Source organism: Natator depressus, chromosome 6, assembly GCF_965152275.1.
Source record: "Natator depressus isolate rNatDep1 chromosome 6, rNatDep2.hap1, whole genome shotgun sequence".
In the NCBI taxonomy this organism is placed as follows: domain Eukaryota; kingdom Metazoa; phylum Chordata; order Testudines; family Cheloniidae; genus Natator; species Natator depressus.
This window is the reverse complement of record NC_134239.1, coordinates 89,414,141-89,433,307: the sequence shown is the minus strand read 5'-3', so window position 1 is coordinate 89,433,307 and position 19,167 is coordinate 89,414,141. Positions and strand designations below refer to the sequence as shown.

Genomic DNA, 19,167 nt, shown 5'->3' with positions numbered 1-19,167 from the left:
GGTAAGCTTCAACTTTTAACATTACCACACAGCTAATGCCGCCCTCCACCACAAAGTCTCCAGTCCCATCCTCCCCAGAGGCTCTCCCTAATGCCCTGCTTCCTTTCCCCTGCTTTCTCCCATACCCGCCCCTGCTCTCCTCCGCCGAGCCCTCAGCCTCATGGCTTTGTCCTCCCGCCGGCTCCCCCTGAACCATTATCCCCTCACCGCTCCATTCCCCCCATGCCATGGTGGCCCCCTCCCCCTCACGCAGACGGGCCGGCGGAGGGTCACATGGTGCTCGGGGGCGGGGAGCGCGGCCTGTGGGCCCCGGATCCGCCGCCATGCCGTTGCCTGTTCCCGGCTGCCCTCGGCTCGGCCCGGCCCTGGCCCTGGCCCTGCTCCTGCTGGGCCCGGCGCGGCCCATCTCCTTCCAGCTGCCGGGCAAGGCCCGCAAGTGCCTGCGCGAGGAGATCCACCGCGACACGCTGGTCACCGGCGAGTACGAAATCGGGGCCCCGCCGGGGGCGGCCAGCGGCCCGTCCGCCAATCTCAAGGTGCGGGGGGCGGCCGGGGCCCAGTCGGACCGAGGGCGGGGGGCGAGGTCCTCGGTCCCCGTGGGCAGAGTCCCGGAGGGGGAGCGGTTCCCCGGTTCAGGCCGGGCCTGCTCGGGTCGGGGAGCGGCGTGACTCGGCCCTGAGCTGGGCTCCGCGGGACCCACGGAAGGAAGTGCCCCCCACCCGATTGCCACGGCCACGCCGGGAGGGGACCAGGCACAGGGCCCATTGCGGTTCAGTCTGTGCACATAGCACGCTGGAGGGATGGGTCACAGCATTCGGGCCACATCGGGGTTCACTCTGTGCTCATGTCATGTTGGGGGGGGATGGATCACAGCCATAGAGCCACGTTGGGGTTCACTCTGTGCACATGGCACACTGGGGGATGGGCCACAGCCATAGAGCCACATTGGGGTCCACTCTGTGCACATCGCATGTTTAGGGGGAGGGGTCACAGCCATAGAGCCCCCAGTCTGCCATGTGCACAGAGTGAAGTCCAGTGTGGATGTGTCACAGCCATAGAGCCACGTCGAGGTTCACTCTGTGCACATGGCATGCTGGGGGGATGTGTCACAGCCATAGAGCCACATTGGGGTTCACTTTGTGTATGTGGCATGCTGCGGGATGGGTGACAGCCATGGGGGCATATCGAGGTTCACTCTGTGCACATGGCACACTGGGAGGATTGGTCACAGCCACAAGGCCACGTCCAGCTTGATCTCTGTGCACTGGGAGGAGAGTGGCAGCGGAAGTGATGCTGGGGTTTGCTCTTCACATTGCACAGTAGGACTACAGATTGGGACAGGGTTACAGTAACAGGGCCACGCCAGGGCTTGCTCTCTACGTGTGTCACAGTGTGGCGGGATTGAGGAGATGGTCATGGAGATAGCATTATGTGGAGACTCTATTCCTTTCTTGCTGTTGCCAGGACTGTTAGTGGCAGGTTTACTGAGGGGAGGGTGGCAGTTTGGTGCACTGGTGCTTAGAGGGCATTCTGTGCAAGGAAGAAAGCACAGAAGTGGGAGCACAAGAAGGACACGAGAGGACGTGAAAGGGTTGTTGGAGCTGAGGTTAAGGTCAAGCAGTGTGTGCATGAATAATACACCATCCATGTGACAAACTGCCATTCTAATGCAGCTTTGACAGCCTTGCTTGCATCCCACCCAATAACATGTCCTCTCTGGTGGCCACTTCTAACTTCACTATCACCGCCCACCCACACGAGCAGTGGTGTCACCTTTTGAATCAGTTTGCCAGAGACACGCTTCTTCTTTCTTCTTAAATGTGGAATTTTCCCCCCTAATTGTCCCTGCCTGAGGTCCAGAAGGCTTGAGGATTTGTGATAATCTTAAGTCTAATATCTTATGAATCCTCAGGGCCAGAATAAGAAGTATTATCCTACTGGAAAGGGAAGATTCCCAGCTTCACAGTGAGAGAGACAACATCTGCCTCGAACCCAGGATGGTCCCAGGATATCAGCCCTTATGCTACTTTTATGTCTAGAAAGGCTCTTTTATATATTTTTTAATTTTATTAAATGTTAGGCTATGTCTACATTTAAACTGCTGCAAACTGCACCGCTCTAGCACTTCAGTGTAGATGCTCACTACAGTGATGGGAGGGGTTCTCAAGTCGCTTTAATTAATCCACCTCCCCGGGAGGCGGTAGCAAGGTCCACAGTTCAGCTTAACTACGTCACTCAGAGATGTGGATTTTTCACACTCCTGAGTGATGTAGCTGGATCAGCCTAACTTTTTAGTGTAGATCTGGCCTAAGCTCGCTCGCTCTCTCTGCCTCAGCTCTGTACATTCATTGCATTCTGGATTCATTGTAAGAAGGATGGATGCACAGTGGTTTAAGAACTCAAATATTTCTGCAGTTGTTTTTCTGATAACACGTGGCACATATAAAGCTCATGGTGGTGTGGTGGATTATAGAGCCCTGTACAAGCAGAGTTTGTGCTTTGCAGTCTTTTCAGAACTGTGCTCTCCCCTCTGTTCTCACTCAGTGATCCAGTGTCCCCTGGTTCTTCTGAGACTTCTGTCTGCCACAGAAAGCCAGGTCCCTGATGCAGGATTACTCTTGTGCCAGGGTTGCAGTCTGGCTTTGCTGCTTTATGGGGCACTGAGGTTAGTATCACTGGCAGAGGGAAATGTGATTTATTTTATTAGAATGTTTAGCAAGCTTGAGTTGAAAGTCATCCACACCTCCTTGCAGCACTTCAGCCATTTGTTGCCCCCTTCCCTTGTCATGCAGGGGTGCTGTGGCCAACACTTGTGTTCTCAGGATGTTAGGCTCCTTTTCTATTGGGTGTGTTTTTGCAGTGGGGGTAGGAGGGTTTGTTTAGGACAGGATATCTCCAGGTGGCACCTTCCCCACAGCCCAGAAGGTCAGGTTGTCAGAGCAGGCTCCCAGCACTAGGTCACCAGGGTATAGGAGGTTGGTAGTTACTGTGTGTTGTATTGAAGATGGTTCCTGTCACCGAGCTGGGCCCTGTGTGTTTGTGAAATCCCAACACTAACAGAAGTACCCTCTGTTCCTGAGGAATCTGCACAATGTGCCAGCTGGCTGCAGAGTGGATGCTCTTGGGTGGATGACGTCCCGCTTGGGCCTGGTCACATGGGGCTATCTCATTGTTTAAGCCGGCAGTGTGGGGAATTGATGGGCTGTTTGTCAAGACAGAGAACAATGCTTTTCTGTAGGGGATGGCATTACTGTAAATAACGTTTGAACATTAAGAAGAATTCCTTTCAGGTTAGCCTGTCCTTCCACAAGAGTGTTGGTTGGGCTATAAGCTGCTTCCCCCCCCACACGCCCAGCTTGATGGGTAATGTGTCTGGCTGAGTCTGAATAACGGGTATCCAATACTGATGGAAGCAGACAGCAGAGCTGCCACTGTCTGAAATGCTACTTCTGGGGACTCTACTTCTTCTTAGCGTATGCGCAACGTGCCTCAGGTGGCACATGATCAGGATTCATCACCGAATTTGGTCCGCTGGTCGGATCATTAGGTTCCCTGGCCCTGGCTTGGGACTGATGCAGGGAGTGCAATTTGAACGCTTATCTATCCCCCATCCCCGGCATTCTGCTGCTAGTGTTAGAGACAGGGCAAAAACGGATCAGGCCTGCATACTGCAAACTGTTTTTGTGGAAAGATAGCACTCAGAGCTTCCCCCAGAGCACAGCAGTGAGAATCCCAGTCAACTTTAAAAGGCAGTACTCCAAATACAAGATACCCTTTAAAGTAGGTCCTTTTCTTTGTTTCCTTCATGGGACTCCAATGTGCAAACTCAATACAGTATCATCCTGAATAATTTGAATTTGGTTAACCATAGTTGCTCTGTGAATGATATGCAGGGTAGGCTAACCAAGAAGCTGACCGAATGTACCTTGTAGTCTCTCTGCTGCTTGGATTAAGATGAAGCTCTGCATAGGAACTGCAGTACCAAAGCAGTGAGTCACTTAGTCCAGCCTCCTGTCTCTGACACTGAAAAGTACCACATAGTTCCAAGGAAGGTGCAAGAAAAACGCCATAATAGACAATTATGGAATCACCTGCCCACAGAGGAAGTTTCTTCCGAACCTCCTGCCAGCTATGGCTTATACTCTTTAGCATGAGAGTTTATGTCCCTTATTATTTTTAACTTGTCTAATGAACCTGGTTGTTCTCATTATCCATATAAATATCTCAACCTTTTTTGAATCCTGCTAAGTTCTTGGCCTCAATTATATCCTCTGGCAGGAAGTTAATTAGGTGTTGTGTTAATAGAAAAAGTATTTCCTTTCCGTTGTAAATATGTTGCCTTTCCATTTCATTGACTGTTTTGTTGTCTCTGTTGTGTTTTCTTATCTCCTCTGTAAGTAGTCCTGAAGGTCTCAATGTCTTCATTTAGAATACTTTCTAGACCTCTAATCATCTCAGCACCCCTTTATTTCTGCTATGTCTTTTGAGATGGGAGAATCATAAGGGCATACCATTGATTTATACAGTGGCATTAAAACCTTCACTATATCAGTTGGCATATTTGTTTGCTGGTTTGTTTTTTTTTTAACACTGCTGCACATTGAGAAGAAGTTTTAATTAAGCTATACACGGTGATGTCTTTCCTGAATGGCACCTGCCATGGTGCTGTCAATTAATGTAACTTTGTTAGAACAGTCTCTAGATTTGATTAATCTAAATAATTTTGTGATAGCAGCACAAAATAGCAGTTACTCCTTCTGCATATATAGTCTGTCTGATCTGCAGTCCTGCCTCTGAGCTGTGCTGTGAGGTGTCACTTCTACAAACCTTGGCACCCAAACATTGCCCAGCTCAGGGCATATTGGCATTTGGAGCTAATGCTGCACATATGCCCTTTCTGCAGTTCTGCTGCTGGAGAGTCTGTTCTGTTTGTCCCTCGATACCTCTTGCTGTAGGAACCAGAGAATCTCTGTGTTTTGCGGAGCATTGCTTTGGGAATTTACAATCCTAAGGAGAAGCTAAGGAGGCAATGAACAAGGATTCAGGGAATTTGACAACTTAAATTAGTCTGTGTCCAGGATGTTTTAACTAAAAATCCAGTGACATCAGATCCTAGAAGCCTGCTGTTTTTGCCAGCGTGGGGGAGAAGAGGAATTGAAATGGGGCAGGTGGAAGCAAAATGCAGCAAATCCTAAAGAGGGCCCAGAAGAGCCTGTTAAGTTTGTCCATGTGTCATTGAGGGACTGTGCTCCTGCCTGCGACTGTTCTTGAGCCACTCTTGCTGTCTGTCTCTCCTACAGATAACTGACTCAGCTGGACACATCCTCTACTCCAAGGAGGATGCCATGAAGGGCAAGTTCGCCTTCACCACTGAAGACTATGATATGTTCGAGGCTTGCTTCGAGAGCAAGCTCCCTGTGGGTGAGTGCAGAAAGCTGCTCCCAGCCCTCCCTCTTCCTTGCTCTTGGTGCAGTATGTTGGGGTGAGGGGTCAGGATGAAGCAATTTCAATGTCCAGTTTGCAAAGCACTTTGGGATTCTTCATGCTGAGAGGAATGGGATCCTCTGAGGTGAGGAGTTTCGTGTTACTGGTGCAGAACAGCTGTTGCTTGCATTAGGGGGTGAAAAGATCCTTGCAGCTCACCTGCATGATCACTATGGGATCCTTCAGGCCTGGGCACAAGAGGAATGGGGTCACCGACAGGGAATTGTGATGGTGACTGTAGGAGCAGGTGGGCATCCCAGAAGTGCTGTTCCCATGCTGCCTCTCCTCGCATCCCAATTCTGGCAGCATAGAGTAGGCTGATACCCTTTTGTCCTCCCTATTTGTCCACTTCCTCCTCCTCCTCTTTGGTGGTAGAGTGTGGTCTCTTTCTTGGGTGCACCATGTTGCAGCAGCCCTGTGCTGGGCTTGAAGCCCTTTCCCAGTGGGGTTGCAGCACCCTGCGATAGTTGCCTCTGGTTGCATAGGGTGTCTCTTCCTTTGAGTGATACTTTGACAGAGGGAAGAGGAAGTGAGCCGGACGTCAGTCCTTGTCGTTGTGCTGCAGGGACAGTTGCCTAACGAGCACTGGGGCTGCCATTTCCTGTGGGTGACGCATTTGCCACTCTCTCTGCTGAGTAGCTGCGATCAAGTTAAGAACAAACACCCTGAAATCCGCAGGCATGTGGGTTCCATCCCCCGTCTGGGGAGGGCTGGGCTGATCCCTGCTGTAGCCTTACTTTGACTTGGCGTGCTCACCTCTTCTCACAGTCACTGCAATGGTTCCTCTTTTGTGATCCCATTCCTCTTATGCCTTATCCTACAGGATTCCAGAGCGCTTTGCGGACTGGCCGTAGAGATTGCTTCACTCCCACCCCCGACCTAAATGGAGGCACTTTGGTGTGGGATGGCGGAGCTATTCTGCGCCGGATTTAGGACTAGCTGAAATGGCAGACAATAACCTGGCTTGGGATTTGGTCAGGCTGTAGGTTGTAACACTCTGATTCTTGTGCAATGCTGAAGATCCTGTGCCACGTTGCATAAGAATCGGGGTGTTATAACCAACATCCTGACCAAATTAGGGCTTTGATTTTATTTCTCATTCGAAAGATGGCTCCTCCAGGAGCACAGTCCTGCCTAGGGGTATTGGGGGCAATACTGACTCATCTGGGAGACTGCCCCCAATGAGTCACCACACCATTGGCTTTTCCTGAGAAGTCTCCCAGCAGAATCACATACCCATTCTTCGCTTTCATAATCACAGTCTGGGGTGGCATGGCTTCTTGCTCATGCAGCAGCTAGCAAGGGTTCCTAGCATGGTCCCAGCCCCTCACAGCTCTTCTTCGATGGTCTTAAATACCTGCTTCCAGACTCCCTTATGTCACTGTGGGTTTCTTTTAGAGATTTCCATAGTGATGGGTGCAGAGTATAGCCAGATGCAGCCTCCACTCAGAAATTTATCAGTGAGTGAGGTGACTCCAGAGTTGGGTGGCCATGAGCCACTCAACTGAGCTTGTTGTCCTGGAGTCCTCTCTGGGGGGCTTGTACTTGAGGGTGCCTGGCTCTGCATGAGAATTGGAAATCACTGTTCTCTGTGCCCCCAGAGCCTGGTGCCTGAGACCTTACAAACAGTGCATGTTGCAAGTTGGGCAACCACCTGCGTCTTCCCCACGCCTGGGTACAAGGGAGTGTTAAAGCTAGTTGGCTGCACTGTGGTGAATGGGGGGGGGGCCTGATCCAGGGCTTTGGGGGCTTGAGTCTCTTGGAGAGGAAGGTCCTGGCTCCTCTGGAATGTTAGCTCTGGGGAAATTTAATTTTGCTGAGCTAATTCAGTTGGATAATTCGCCTGGCAGCCCTGTTAAGGGGTTTCCTACTGGACCCCTTTGGCATCTGTGAGCAGAGCAGCCCCAGCTGGGCCTGCAGCCAGGGAGGAACTCATCACTAGCAGAGCTCTGGCTTCCCTGGGAGGGCAAGCTGGGCAGCAGGAACTGTTGGTGGAGAAAACGCAGAGCCGTTGGGCCAGGTGGGTTCTGAACAACTAGGATTTCTCAACCCCCAGCCACAGGAATGGGGAAGAGGAAGTGAAAGGTGGCAGATCAGTTCCTTGTACAGGGCCCCAGGATCTGGAACAGGGCAGCTTGCCAGACATGGGGATCTCTCCTAGCATCTCCTCTGAGAGTGGGTGGTGTACATCAGGCTGTTTCCCTCCTCCTTTATCCATTTGCCCTGGTCTGACAATTGCTGCGTTACAAGGCTCAGGTCAGAATTGCTGTTAAGGCCAGTGTGGAGAACTGGCCACATTCTCCACCCCTGGCAATGGAATAGCAGGAGCTGGATTCTCGGGGGGACTGGAGCATCACTTTACCGCCAAAGCCTGGGGCAGCACCTTCCCTCTCTGCCTGGCACCCCGCCTTAGGAGCACAGAGACCCTGTCTGTCTGGAGCAGCCTGTTCTCTTCCTACCTTCCTTTTGGGGAGAACAGACCTTTAACAGTTTCGTCTGAGGACACAGGTTAACTTGCATGTTTCCCCTCTGAGCTGGCACATTAGTAGTCGTGTGGACCCCAGTGAAGTTGCCCCAGGCCCAGCTACTCTCTCCCCACTTGGGGGTAGCTCCAGCAGCTCTTCTGAAGTGGCCTGTGAAAGGCCCCATCTTCACAAAGGGCTTTGCAGGAGCTGGGCAGAGTGAATCAGGACTCCCAGTCGCTAAAACCCCAGGATCACTGATTTTGCTTCACGTCTTGACACCACCAATTCCTCAGCTACAAGAGGGAGCAGGGAGTTTATTGAAGGTCATTGGGACCCAAAGGAAACCACCCTGTGCCCCAGGCCCAGCAGCCTCCCAGGGGATCACCATCTGGAAGCCCCTGAAAATATTAACCACTCACAAAGTGCCTGCTCTCCACCCCTAGTGCACTCACTAGCTCTCACACTCTTCCTGCTACTTGGTGGCTCTCCCCTTATCTCATGCTTCAGGGTTTGTTGTCCTGTCCACCAGGCTTCTTGCTCTCCTCACCTCAGCCTGAGGGTCCCAAAACCCCACCCAAACTTCTGTAATTTACATAATATGTAAAAAATCCCCCGCTGATCTGTGTGCGTTGAAGGCCTTTGTGTGACTGTTGGCTGTAGCTGCCCACCCTCCCTCTCAGCCTCCTAATTTGTCTGCATGACATAAACAAAACGTGTGGCAAATTGCTGAAATGTGAAACCACCAGGGTTTGCTGCGTATCATGGTGTCACTGGCAGATTGTAATGGTTTTTAATTCTGTTTTAAGGATTTTTCCTCTCTCTGTGAATTATATTGACCAGATTTTTAAACAACTAGACAAAAAAAATTCCATCCTGTGCAACCATAAGGACCTTCCTCCCTCCCCAAGTTTGAATCCTGGGCCTTCAGATCCACAGCAGAGACATCTCTTGCTTGAGCTAAAGGAATACCTTATACTCAGTGTGGAACAGCCGCTAGAAGAGGGTGCAAGACACACACGTTGCCAGTGGGTTATACAGCTTTTTGGTAGACAGCAGTAGAATGTTGGAGAGTAGGAATCTTGGATTTTGTTCTCGGCTTTCGGAGGGAAGTGTTATCTAATGGTTAGAGCAGTGGTTGGTTAGAGACAGGATAGCCAAACACATCGCTTTGACACATTCATTCTGAAAGCTTGTGTAGCTGAGGGGAATAAAACTTGTGCCTGTTATATTAGAAATCTGGGATATTTTCCCAGCTCTGCTTGAAGTGACCTTGTGTAACTCTGCATTTAACTTATTTGTAAATTGGGGGAATGATATGTGAGTATCTCCTAGGGAACCCTTGACTGTGCTTCATGATAAGGATTCTGAAGTGCACAATCAGTAGAGGTGAGATTAGAACTGGTAGTGTCCAGGCACTTTCATTTAGGCTACAGGGTATTTGGACAGGGAGGGTCTCTCATCTGCGAACACTTCCTAGTTGGGTGATGTGGTGGAACAGGCAGCTTGATGTGGCTGAAATATGAGATGCTCTGGAAAATCCCATATACTTGTGATCTTTTTCCCCTGTCCTCTCCCAGATATGGTCGTTGGCTGTAGCCCCTGTTGGCTTTAGGCTCCCCTAGCTTATTTTTTGGCTGTCCCCCTTCATATTTGCAACGCCCTGCACCCTGGGGTGGCTGTTGTCTGTAGCTCTTGCTCTACTCGTGTGTGTCTCTAGCCTGTCTGCTGAGTGGAGGTGGCTGTGTCTCCTCTGCCTTGGGAAGCCCAATTCAAAGTCTGGGCACATTTTAACAGTCTTGGTTCCTGGCAGCGGCTTGTGTCCTGCGTGCTTAGTGCTCTTAGCTACAGCTTGTTCTCATTGTCTCTGGGAGCCCTGCCATCAGCCCGGGTTCATTCAGAAGGTCCTGTGATTTTAAGCAGGACTGTGCTGCCTCTGCAGCTGGCTGGAGACTCCCCGGGGGAGGAGTGTTGTGAATCTCTCTCCAATGAGGGTGTTGGTGAGTTCCTGGCAGCCTGAGAGCTGCACACAATGAATCCTTTCAATGCACTTCCAGGAACGGGGCGGATGCTGGACCAGCTTGTGATCCTGGACATGAAGCATGGAGTGGAAGCAAAGAACTATGAGGAGGTATGTCCCTTGTCTGCTGCCGGTACCTCCGAGCTCCTTCCTAGCAATCACATGATGCTGTGTTTGGATCTGGGGCTTGCGATAGGAAACTGCTTTCCCAGCTGTGATGACAGCCTATCTGCAGCTGGGAGCTTCCATTAGCGTCTCATGCGGTAGAGATCTAAAAAAACCCTGCTGCTCTAATTCTGGGTGGGCTAAGGCCCAAGAGGTAAGTTTCTCAGCCAGCCAGCATGACTTGGTTTTTGGGTTTAGGTACTGGAGTCAATAACAGGCTGACACCGGTAGTTTCCACTGCCCCAGCAGCAGAGGGCAATGCAAGGAAAAGGCAAATCCTCCTAAATGTGAAGCTTTATCATTTCCATTCATAGCCACGAGAGGTGCTGATCCGCAGCCTCCCCGGAGGGGGCAGCTGCCTTTCCAGGGACAATTGCAGTGTTTCTCACAGTCAGAAGAGCTTCCAATACAAGTCTGCAGGTTGGCTTGAAGTGCTGAGGCATGCTGAGCAGTACGCGGGGAGGGGGATTGTGCCTTGCTGTTCGTGCCGCAGGTGGGGCCCCTGTTGTTGGGCCTGGACATGGGATACCAGTTACCTGGGACAGTCGCTAGCTGGTTTGGGGAGGGAGAGGGAAGTGAAGTATGGTAGCTCTCTTGTAAACTGTTACCCAGGTTTTTTCTAAGCTTGTATTTTCTGGCTTTTGACCCCTGCAGGGCTGGTGCTTGGGAAGATCAGTTGTAAACTGGGGAAAGCTCTTGTATGTGTTCAGTGAGAATAATAACTGAAAGCCACATGAAAGGATCTACCTGGGAAGCAGGAATGGTTCAGGGAGTAGAGTGGGCAGCAAATTAGGCAGGAGTTTGCAGTGTTAGATGGCAGCAAAAAGGGTTCGTGCAGTTCTGAGGTAGGTAGGTAAAGACCTCACTTCCTGGAGCGGGGAGGGGACAGGCCCTCTCTGTGCTTTGGGCTGGCTGCACTTGGGACACTACAGCCAGTTCTGGGCTTCTACCATCTGGATATTAACAAATTATACTGAGCTCAGAGAACAGCAAAACGGGGATTGGTGCTAAATGTGTTTAGGTGGGACTATAACAGGACTATAATTGTGTGTATTTGAAAGATTAAGTATTATTCCCATTTTACAGATGAAGAGCGGAGGCGCAGAGAGGGGAAGGGACTTTCCAAAGGTCATTTAGGAAGCCTGTAGCTGAGCTAAGAAAAGAATCTTGATCTCCAAAGTCTCAGCCCAGTACCTCAAGCACAAGACCATTGTTTTCCCTGCTAGGAAGTGAGTTAGGCCATGAACCTGATGCGCACAGCTGGGCTGAGGCCGCACCCACAGAGAAAGCCAAGGGAGTTGTTCTCCAAGAATCTTTTTGTCAAGTTACCCTGCAGGCTCCCCTTCTCCCACAAGCAGAAGTCACTGCCCCTCCTTTCTATCCACACTGAGGTGGACAGTGCTCATTCGTTTTATCTACCTACACATCAGGTTCTGCTCCCAGAGCTTAGGCATCGAGAAATAGACTCAGGCTAAGAGTCTGCCCCAGTGTTTCCACCCCATGGTGTATGCTAGGCAGAGTGTGGGTGGGCAGGCATTCCTAATCATCCCCACTGGCAAAGCTTAGCATTAGGGCGAGAGGGAGCCGTGCAACTGTCTGGTGTTTACTCAGTGTACAGAATCCTCGTGCCACCCTGTGTCCCCCACTTGTTTTAGGAGAGTAATCAAAGGAAAAGAGACAAGGAGAGGTGCTAGCAGCTGGAGTGGCAGAGGAGAAGGCTCTTGCTCAGTCCCACACGGTGAGGCTGAAAGAGAACATGAGGCAGCATTCCTATAATATTAGTAGGAGTGTTGTAAGCAAGACATGAGAAAAAATTCTTCCACTCGACTTAGCATTGCTGTGGCCTCAGCTGGAGTATTGGGCGCAGTTCTGGGCACCACACTTTAGGAAAGATGTGGACAAATTGGAGAAGTCCAGAGAAGAGCAACAAAAATTATTAAAGATCTAAAAAACATGACCTAAGAGGAAAGATTGAAAAATAAATGTTTTTGTTTAGTCTGGAGAAGAGAAGACTGAGGGGGAATATAAGTCTTCAAGTACATCAAAGGTTTTTATAAAGAGGAGGGTGAGAAATTGTTCTCCTTATCCACTGAGAACAAGAGAAGAAATAACGAGTTTAAATTGCAGCAAGGGAGATTTAGGTTAGACATTAGGAAAACTCTCTAACTGTAAGGGTAGCTAAACATTGAAACAAATTACTTAGTGATGCTGTGGAATCCCCATCATTGGTGGCCTTTAAGAATAGGTTCGACAAACACCTGTCACAGATGGTCTAGGTAGCACTTAGTCCTGCCATGAGTGCAGGGAACTGGACTAGAAGACCTCTTGAGGTCCCTTCCAGTCCTATGATTCTAATATGTGAAAACAGGGCCTCCAGACATGGGAAACCCCCTGATTCAGCAGCTCCTATGCCCTATGGACTTTCCTTGGCCTAGAGAAAGGACCAATGAAGATGCTGGGTGTCCAATACCCACACACATTTTTGGGGCCCCTTCTGCAGAAGAGGTCTGTCCTTTCTTGGTACTGCACATTACCTCCAAGTAGTCACAACACAGAGAGGAAGGGCTTGGTCATAGCTGGCAGAGGAAGGATTGCCCCCTAGTGCACAGTCTATGAATTACATAGAGCTGGATTCAAAGGACTGTGCTACTGCCCCTCATGTTGAAATATGGTGCCAGTCGAGGCCTTCTGCAAAACTTCAGCTTTCAGTATCCCTCTAACTGTGAATCAAGTTAAATTCTTACCCCAAAGACAAGTGGCTGATTACGTCTTAGTGGAGAGAGAAAGAAGGATGGATGGGCAGGGTTGGGGGTGAGGGTCGTTCACACAGATGCAAGTTCCTATTATAGATGGGTTGCACCAGTGTAAAAAATGATTGGCACTTGTGTGGCTTACCCCAATTTCAAACCAGGTAAGCTGCACCTGTACAAGTCATTTTCATACTAGTGCAGCACAGCTAGGTAAGGAGTTTGCACCTGTGTAACTGTGCCACTGCAAAAATCCCACTGTAGACAAGCCCTCAGAACATCCATGCTTGTTAATCATGGAATAGTGGCATCGTGGCGGATAGGTGGGTACCCTGGAAGCCCTGGGTATATTTGTAGGGGATTAACCCCCTTCAGTCCTGCAAGTATGCAAAGGGGTGTTGAGGGCTTGGTCCAGTGAGAAGCTTATGCTTTTCCCAGCAGAGCCTTTCCATTCACCATCCTTCAGTTCTGGATGTGGAGAACATAATCATAGAGGAAGTCATCTGAGTCTCACTTCCAGACTTGTTTCATCAGGTGCCTGACCAGAGATTTAGTCACTGAGGGTATGTCTACACTGCAGTAAAAAGCCTGTGGCACCCAGTCTCAGAGCCTGGGTCAGTTGTCTCAGGGCTCAGGCTGTGGGGCTAAAAATTGCGGTGGAGAGGTTCATGCTTGGACTAGAGCTGGGGCTCTGAGACCCACCTTCCTTGTGGGGTTTTAGACCCCGGGCTCTAACCCAAGCCTGAAACTCTCCATTGCAATTTTTAGCCCCGCAACCCATGCCAGAGTCACCAGGGCTCTTGACACCTGGTGCCGCGGGATTTTTATTGCAGTGTAAACGTACCCAAAGCTACTGGGAAAGGTTGTGTGCTGCGGGCCCCTGTATGGGAAGGGGGATTAATTGAGGTGGCGGCATGGTATGCGTAAAGCCCTTTACTGAAATGATCAATTCGCTGCTAATTGGTCTGATTCTAAATATCTTTTTAAATCCACTCTCTCTTGCTGCTACTTTTTTTTAAAAGCCACTGTTTTTGAATCCCCAGCTTTGAGCTCCCCCTGTTGGCTGCACAAAAAGCAGCTTGAGCAGAATACTCTGTGCTGTCTGTTTTACTCCTTGGGGAATTCTTCACCTCTGCACAAGCACAGAATGATTGTTCCCTGCAGATTTTACCTTTTTGCCTGCAGAGTAGTTGATTCATGCACCGGTCCCAGGCAGCAATCCTGCATGGTTGCATCTGGTTTGGGCGTCGGGAGCAGCCGGGGGGAGACACAAAACACCACGTCAGGGGGCTGGACGGGAGTGCAAGATTCTGTCCCTCTTGCTCATTATCATGGTGTGCCCAGAGCGAGGGAGCAGCAGGGCTGGGGATGCCCCGGCCAGTGACTCCAACCATGTGCTGGGCTCCGGCTGGGAGGGGAGAGAAAGGACTTCCTTTTCCCTTGCACAGGCCTTCCTGGGGCCAGGATTGGGTCAGACCCACATCCAGACACCCCCCCCCCCCACACACACACACACAGACACACCCCGCCACCCCCCCATCCAGATCCCCCTTGCACCAAGCCCCACCTTTCATCCAGACTCCCACCCCCATACCCAGACCATCCCCTGCTGAGCCCCTCACACTTGAACCCCCACCCTGCCGAGCCCTCTGCACCTGGACCTCCACCCTACTGAGCCCCAACCAACTACACCCAGACCCCCACCCCACCAAGTCCCACTCCCCCAGCACTCAGACCTCCCTGCTGAGCTCCCTGCACCTAGTCCCCCTCCTGCCAAGCCCCATGCTTCCTCCCCCAGACATTCCTTGCTGAGCCCCAACCACCTTCCCCCCCCCCCCCCGAGTCCTATTCTCCCTGCACCTGGAACCCCCCACCGAGCCCCTGTGTATCGAGATCACACCTGGAATCGCACCTGGAATTGTTCTGACAAGAGACTCAAAACAGCTTAGATCACCTTTAATACAAATCATTTTCTCTCTTTGAAAGGACACTCTCAAGGCAAATTTTTGTCATTTTTAAAATAATTTCTTTTTTTTATATAATATCCCCTTGAAAGCTTGAAATTGAACTTTATTTCACTGCTGAATGCCTTTTCTTTCCCAGTCCTGTGACCACTAGTTTGTTATCATAGGGTTGCTCATAAAATGCTGAGCTGGAGATATGGATTTCTTTTGAGAGACCATTTTTCTTTTTTTTTAAGTGCATACTTGCTCCTAGATGCATGAAAAATGAAGGGTGGGCAAATATGGGGTATGTCAAAGTTCCTTCAAATGAAAATATATAACAGGAATCATTCAACGAAAATGTGTGTTTATAACTGAGCTTTTATTTTTAACAGTGCTGTAATCATTTTTTCTTTAATTTTTTTTTTTTAAATATTTGTAAAATCTATCCCCACCCCTTGAGCCGGCCACACTCAGATTGCTCCCCACAGAACACTCTCACCCCACACCTGGCTCCCCCACACTAACCCTTCCACACTTGGATCCTGGCAGGCTGAGCCTGCTTGTCCCACACCTGGATTGGGGGGGCAGGTTGGGTGTGCGTGAGAGAGTGTCCCTCTCGCTTTCTAATGCATGCACGTGGCCCAGAGGGACGGGGCCCTGGGGTGGGGCAGGCCTGGCCCTTGTGCTGTGTAAGGGTTGGGTGCAGCCCCACTGCCAAGTCCATGTCCCGGGGGGTGGCAGGGCGATCCCCCACCTCTGCAGCCAGTGGCATGCACTCCCTGCTGCCATGCTGGAGCCTCCACTCCCATTGCACTTCTAATCTATTGTCTGCAACAATTTCAGTTCTAGTCCAGTGACATGCTGAGTACTACACTAGATATTAGCTATGCCATTCACTAACGCCCCAATCTGGCAAAGCATTTGTTTCAATGGGGATACTCACTCTGTGCAGTGTTCCTCACACAGTGACTCAATTACTTGCAGAAACAAATAGTATTCATGAGGGAATTCTGTGCCAAAAATAAAAAATTCTGCAAAATTCTGCATATTTTATTTGTCAAAATAACACACTATAATCATGCCATTTTCAATTATTTTGGTAATGTATTTCAAAATACCTGTCAGCAAGTATGTCTGTAACAATACAGAAAACAAAAAAGATTCAGGAACATTTTTTTGACAAATAGATTCCTTACTAGGTATATTAGCACTTCTATATGGCTCCACAGAGCAGATGGCAATACTAATAATGGTGAATTCAGAGCAGGAACCTGTTACTGCTACACTAAGGTGGAGAATTTAAATGTAGCAATGGCAAGAAATGTAATCTGCTTTCAAGCCAGAGCTGATTGATTTAAATCACTGATTTTAATCATTATTTAAATTAGCAGGAAACCTTGATTTAAATAATCAATTTTAATCATGTTTTTCATTTTTTTACTTTTTAGTTATTTTCCTAAAGAAAGGTTGATTCTCATTGATTGATAACCATTAAAACATGTTGGTTTTCCAATATAGATTTTACACTAAATTTGGTACTTCTTTTTGCTAACCAGGAAGGATACATTGTATCTATACATGTGTTTAAGCAATTATTATGTAGCTGAACTTCTATTTATTTGGATTCTTGATTTTTACATTTTTATTATGTCAGAAAATGAATGATGCATTTCTTATTTCCTGGATGATAATTTTTTATTTCTAGTTTCTGTCTAGCTCTATTTGTATTCAAATTCAGTGAAAAATGTACACACGGTGTATTATTTATTTATTTAACTAACATTATTTTAAATGTGCTGAATACAGAAGAAAAAAGTTTATCAAAATATGTTTTGCATTTAAATCTAACTAATTTGTTAAACACAGGAAATATTATCCGTAGTTAATGAATTGAGGTAATTTTTTCTGGTCACCGCGTCCTTCAGGATTTTAGAACTAGTAGATCTCATCCTCTCATGCCTATAGATGAAAGAGGGGAAACTAGTTTTTCTGCTCTTTTGACTCCTATTGCTTTCTTAACTTTTAATGAGTTAGTCATTAACTTGAACTAGGTGAATGAACTGAAATGAAGAAAATATTCTCTCTGCACCTGCAGAAGAGGCTACTGCAGTCAAAAGCTGACTCCAGGTGCTTAGCCAGTAACTTCAATAAGTTCAGTGGTTTGATTTTTTTTTAAAAAGTTGGCATATTATTTATTTAATTTAAATTATTTGAATAGATTATAATAACTTTAGGCCTTAATGTAGGTTATCATAATTTCAAATTTAATTTTAAATAGGTGTATTTTTAAAAATAAACCTGTATTTACATTTTTTAAAAAATCATATTTAAATTTTAAAAATCTAAAACATTTTTATTTAAAAAAAAACCCACAATTTTTTATCCACTCTGTTCCCAGCAGCCCCCATCTACATCGTGTTCCCATATTGTGTGTGCTTATGTTTATGCCTTAGATTTAAGTGCAATGTAGTCATGCTTCTGGGTAGGGGAACTTAGAACTTTCTGACTTGTTGTGTTTAAATTTTCAATCCTGAAGTTGTTGCAATACCAGAGTGGGCTTTGTATTTGAATTTCCTGTGTCTTTTTTTTTCTCTACCCTTCCTGTGGCATGTGGGGAGGGGCTGAGTGCAGGCCTTTGGCATGGAGTTATCACACCACCCACACAAGAACATGTAACTTTCAGCCACATGGCAGACTCCACCAGCCCAAGCCCCGGAAACCAATTCTGAATGAACGAGAACTAGGGAGAGTCAGAAGGGAATGTGTTTAAATACGTGCACACATGCTATGTTCCTGCTGTGAGCAGGAGCAGGTGTCTTGCTAGGAGTGGGTGGGGTAGATGGAGTAACAGTGTGGAGAACCTCGCTGTTTTGGGGTTACCTGTGGTTTTCTGGCCTGCAGAGGGCACTGTCATAAGGGAGAGATGCCCCAGATCTGGGCCATGTGGGGATGAAGAATGGGCTCGGGCTGGTTGCTTTGGCCCATGTAAGAGCTGCTGCTTCTAGCTCAGTGACTCACTGATTCTCCCCTTAACAGATTGCTAAGGTGGAGAAGTTGAAGCCCCTGGAAGTGGAACTGCGGCGCCTGGAGGACCTCTCTGAGTCCATTGTCAATGACTTTGCTTACATGAAGAAACGAGAGGAGGAGATGCGGGACACCAATGGTAAGAGTCCATGTACTCCCGGGGACGACTGCAGCTGTAAGATCTATACTCTCACTACGTCTGGGTTAATGGGACAGAATTTGGAGATTAGGCAATTACAGCTGTCACCTTTAAACTTCTGGGAGGGGAACGCTCAACCAGTCCTTTCTAGAAGTCAATTCCTTTCCTCCCACACAATGCTCACGATTCTGCCATGGGAAAATAGCCTCATGTTGGTGCTGCATCTGCTCAGCTCCCAGTTCCCTCCTCCTCACCCCCAAATTTCCTGAAATTTCACTGTTGAAGTTCTGTAGGAGTGAGGGAAGATGAATTCTGGGTGACCTTCCCCTCAAGAGGATCCTCTATCCTGACTCTGGGCATCTGAGCTTCTCTGTATTGGTTTGTCTGTTTCAGAGTCAACCAACATCCGGGTCCTGTACTTCAGCATCTTCTCCATGTTCTGTCTCATTGGACTGGCCACCTGGCAGGTCTTCTATCTGCGTCGCTTCTTCAAGGCCAAGAAGCTGATTGAGTAAAGGGGCAATTCCCCTTCCCCTCCTCTCAGACCCAGCTGGACACCGCTGGGACCCAGCCATGGCCCTCCAGAGCCATCTTGCACATGATACATGCTGACTGGAGGTTTTCTGCAGGAACTGTCCCCAAAGAGGGGAGGGGAGTATAAGCACTGGAGACTACAGAGGGGCTTCTGACCTCCTGTTGGATGGTGGGGGCGGGGGAGGTTGTGGTGGGTTTGGGGACTCCTAAAGCAGTGATGAAATAAAACTTGTTTCTATGACAGCTGCAGTTGGTTTTGCACGCTGTCTTTTCTCCTTTTATATTCTAAGCTTGGTGTCTCCCATCTGTCTGTGACCATCGCGTTACTCTGAGCCACTTGAACTGGCTAAGCTCATTAGGTACCATGCAGCTAGAATTTGGGGAGGGGGGAAACTCCGAACTCTGATGTTCTGGAACCCAGCCCTATGCAAACAGAGCTTGGTGCAAAGTGACAGGTTACAGTGCTAGCAGGGAGCGGGCACTGAATTTTAGCCTCTGTCATAGACCTTGGTGTTTCTCCCTGTGGGAGCTGGAATCTTTGCAATGATGGGTCAATGCATTCAGGCAGATAAGGGTTGGGTTTGGAGGAAAGGGAGCTAACAGGCTCAGCAAGATGTTGCTGAGCCTGAAGAGAAGCCTGCCTGAC

At 48.8% G+C, this 19,167-nt stretch overlaps 1 protein-coding gene across 1 annotated transcript; it reads left to right on the top strand.

Annotated features, from left to right (window-relative positions):
* Window positions 1-273: 273 nt before the first annotated feature.
* Window positions 274-18,689, top strand: TMED10 (transmembrane p24 trafficking protein 10). Its single transcript, XM_074955970.1, has 5 exons — window positions 274-536; window positions 5,301-5,421; window positions 10,004-10,077; window positions 17,861-17,987; window positions 18,381-18,689. Exons 1-5 carry the CDS (start codon window positions 324-326, stop codon window positions 18,500-18,502), a joined length of 657 nt encoding a protein of 218 aa, XP_074812071.1. The 5' UTR covers window positions 274-323; the 3' UTR covers window positions 18,503-18,689.
* The last annotated feature ends 478 nt before the right edge of the window (window positions 18,690-19,167 follow it).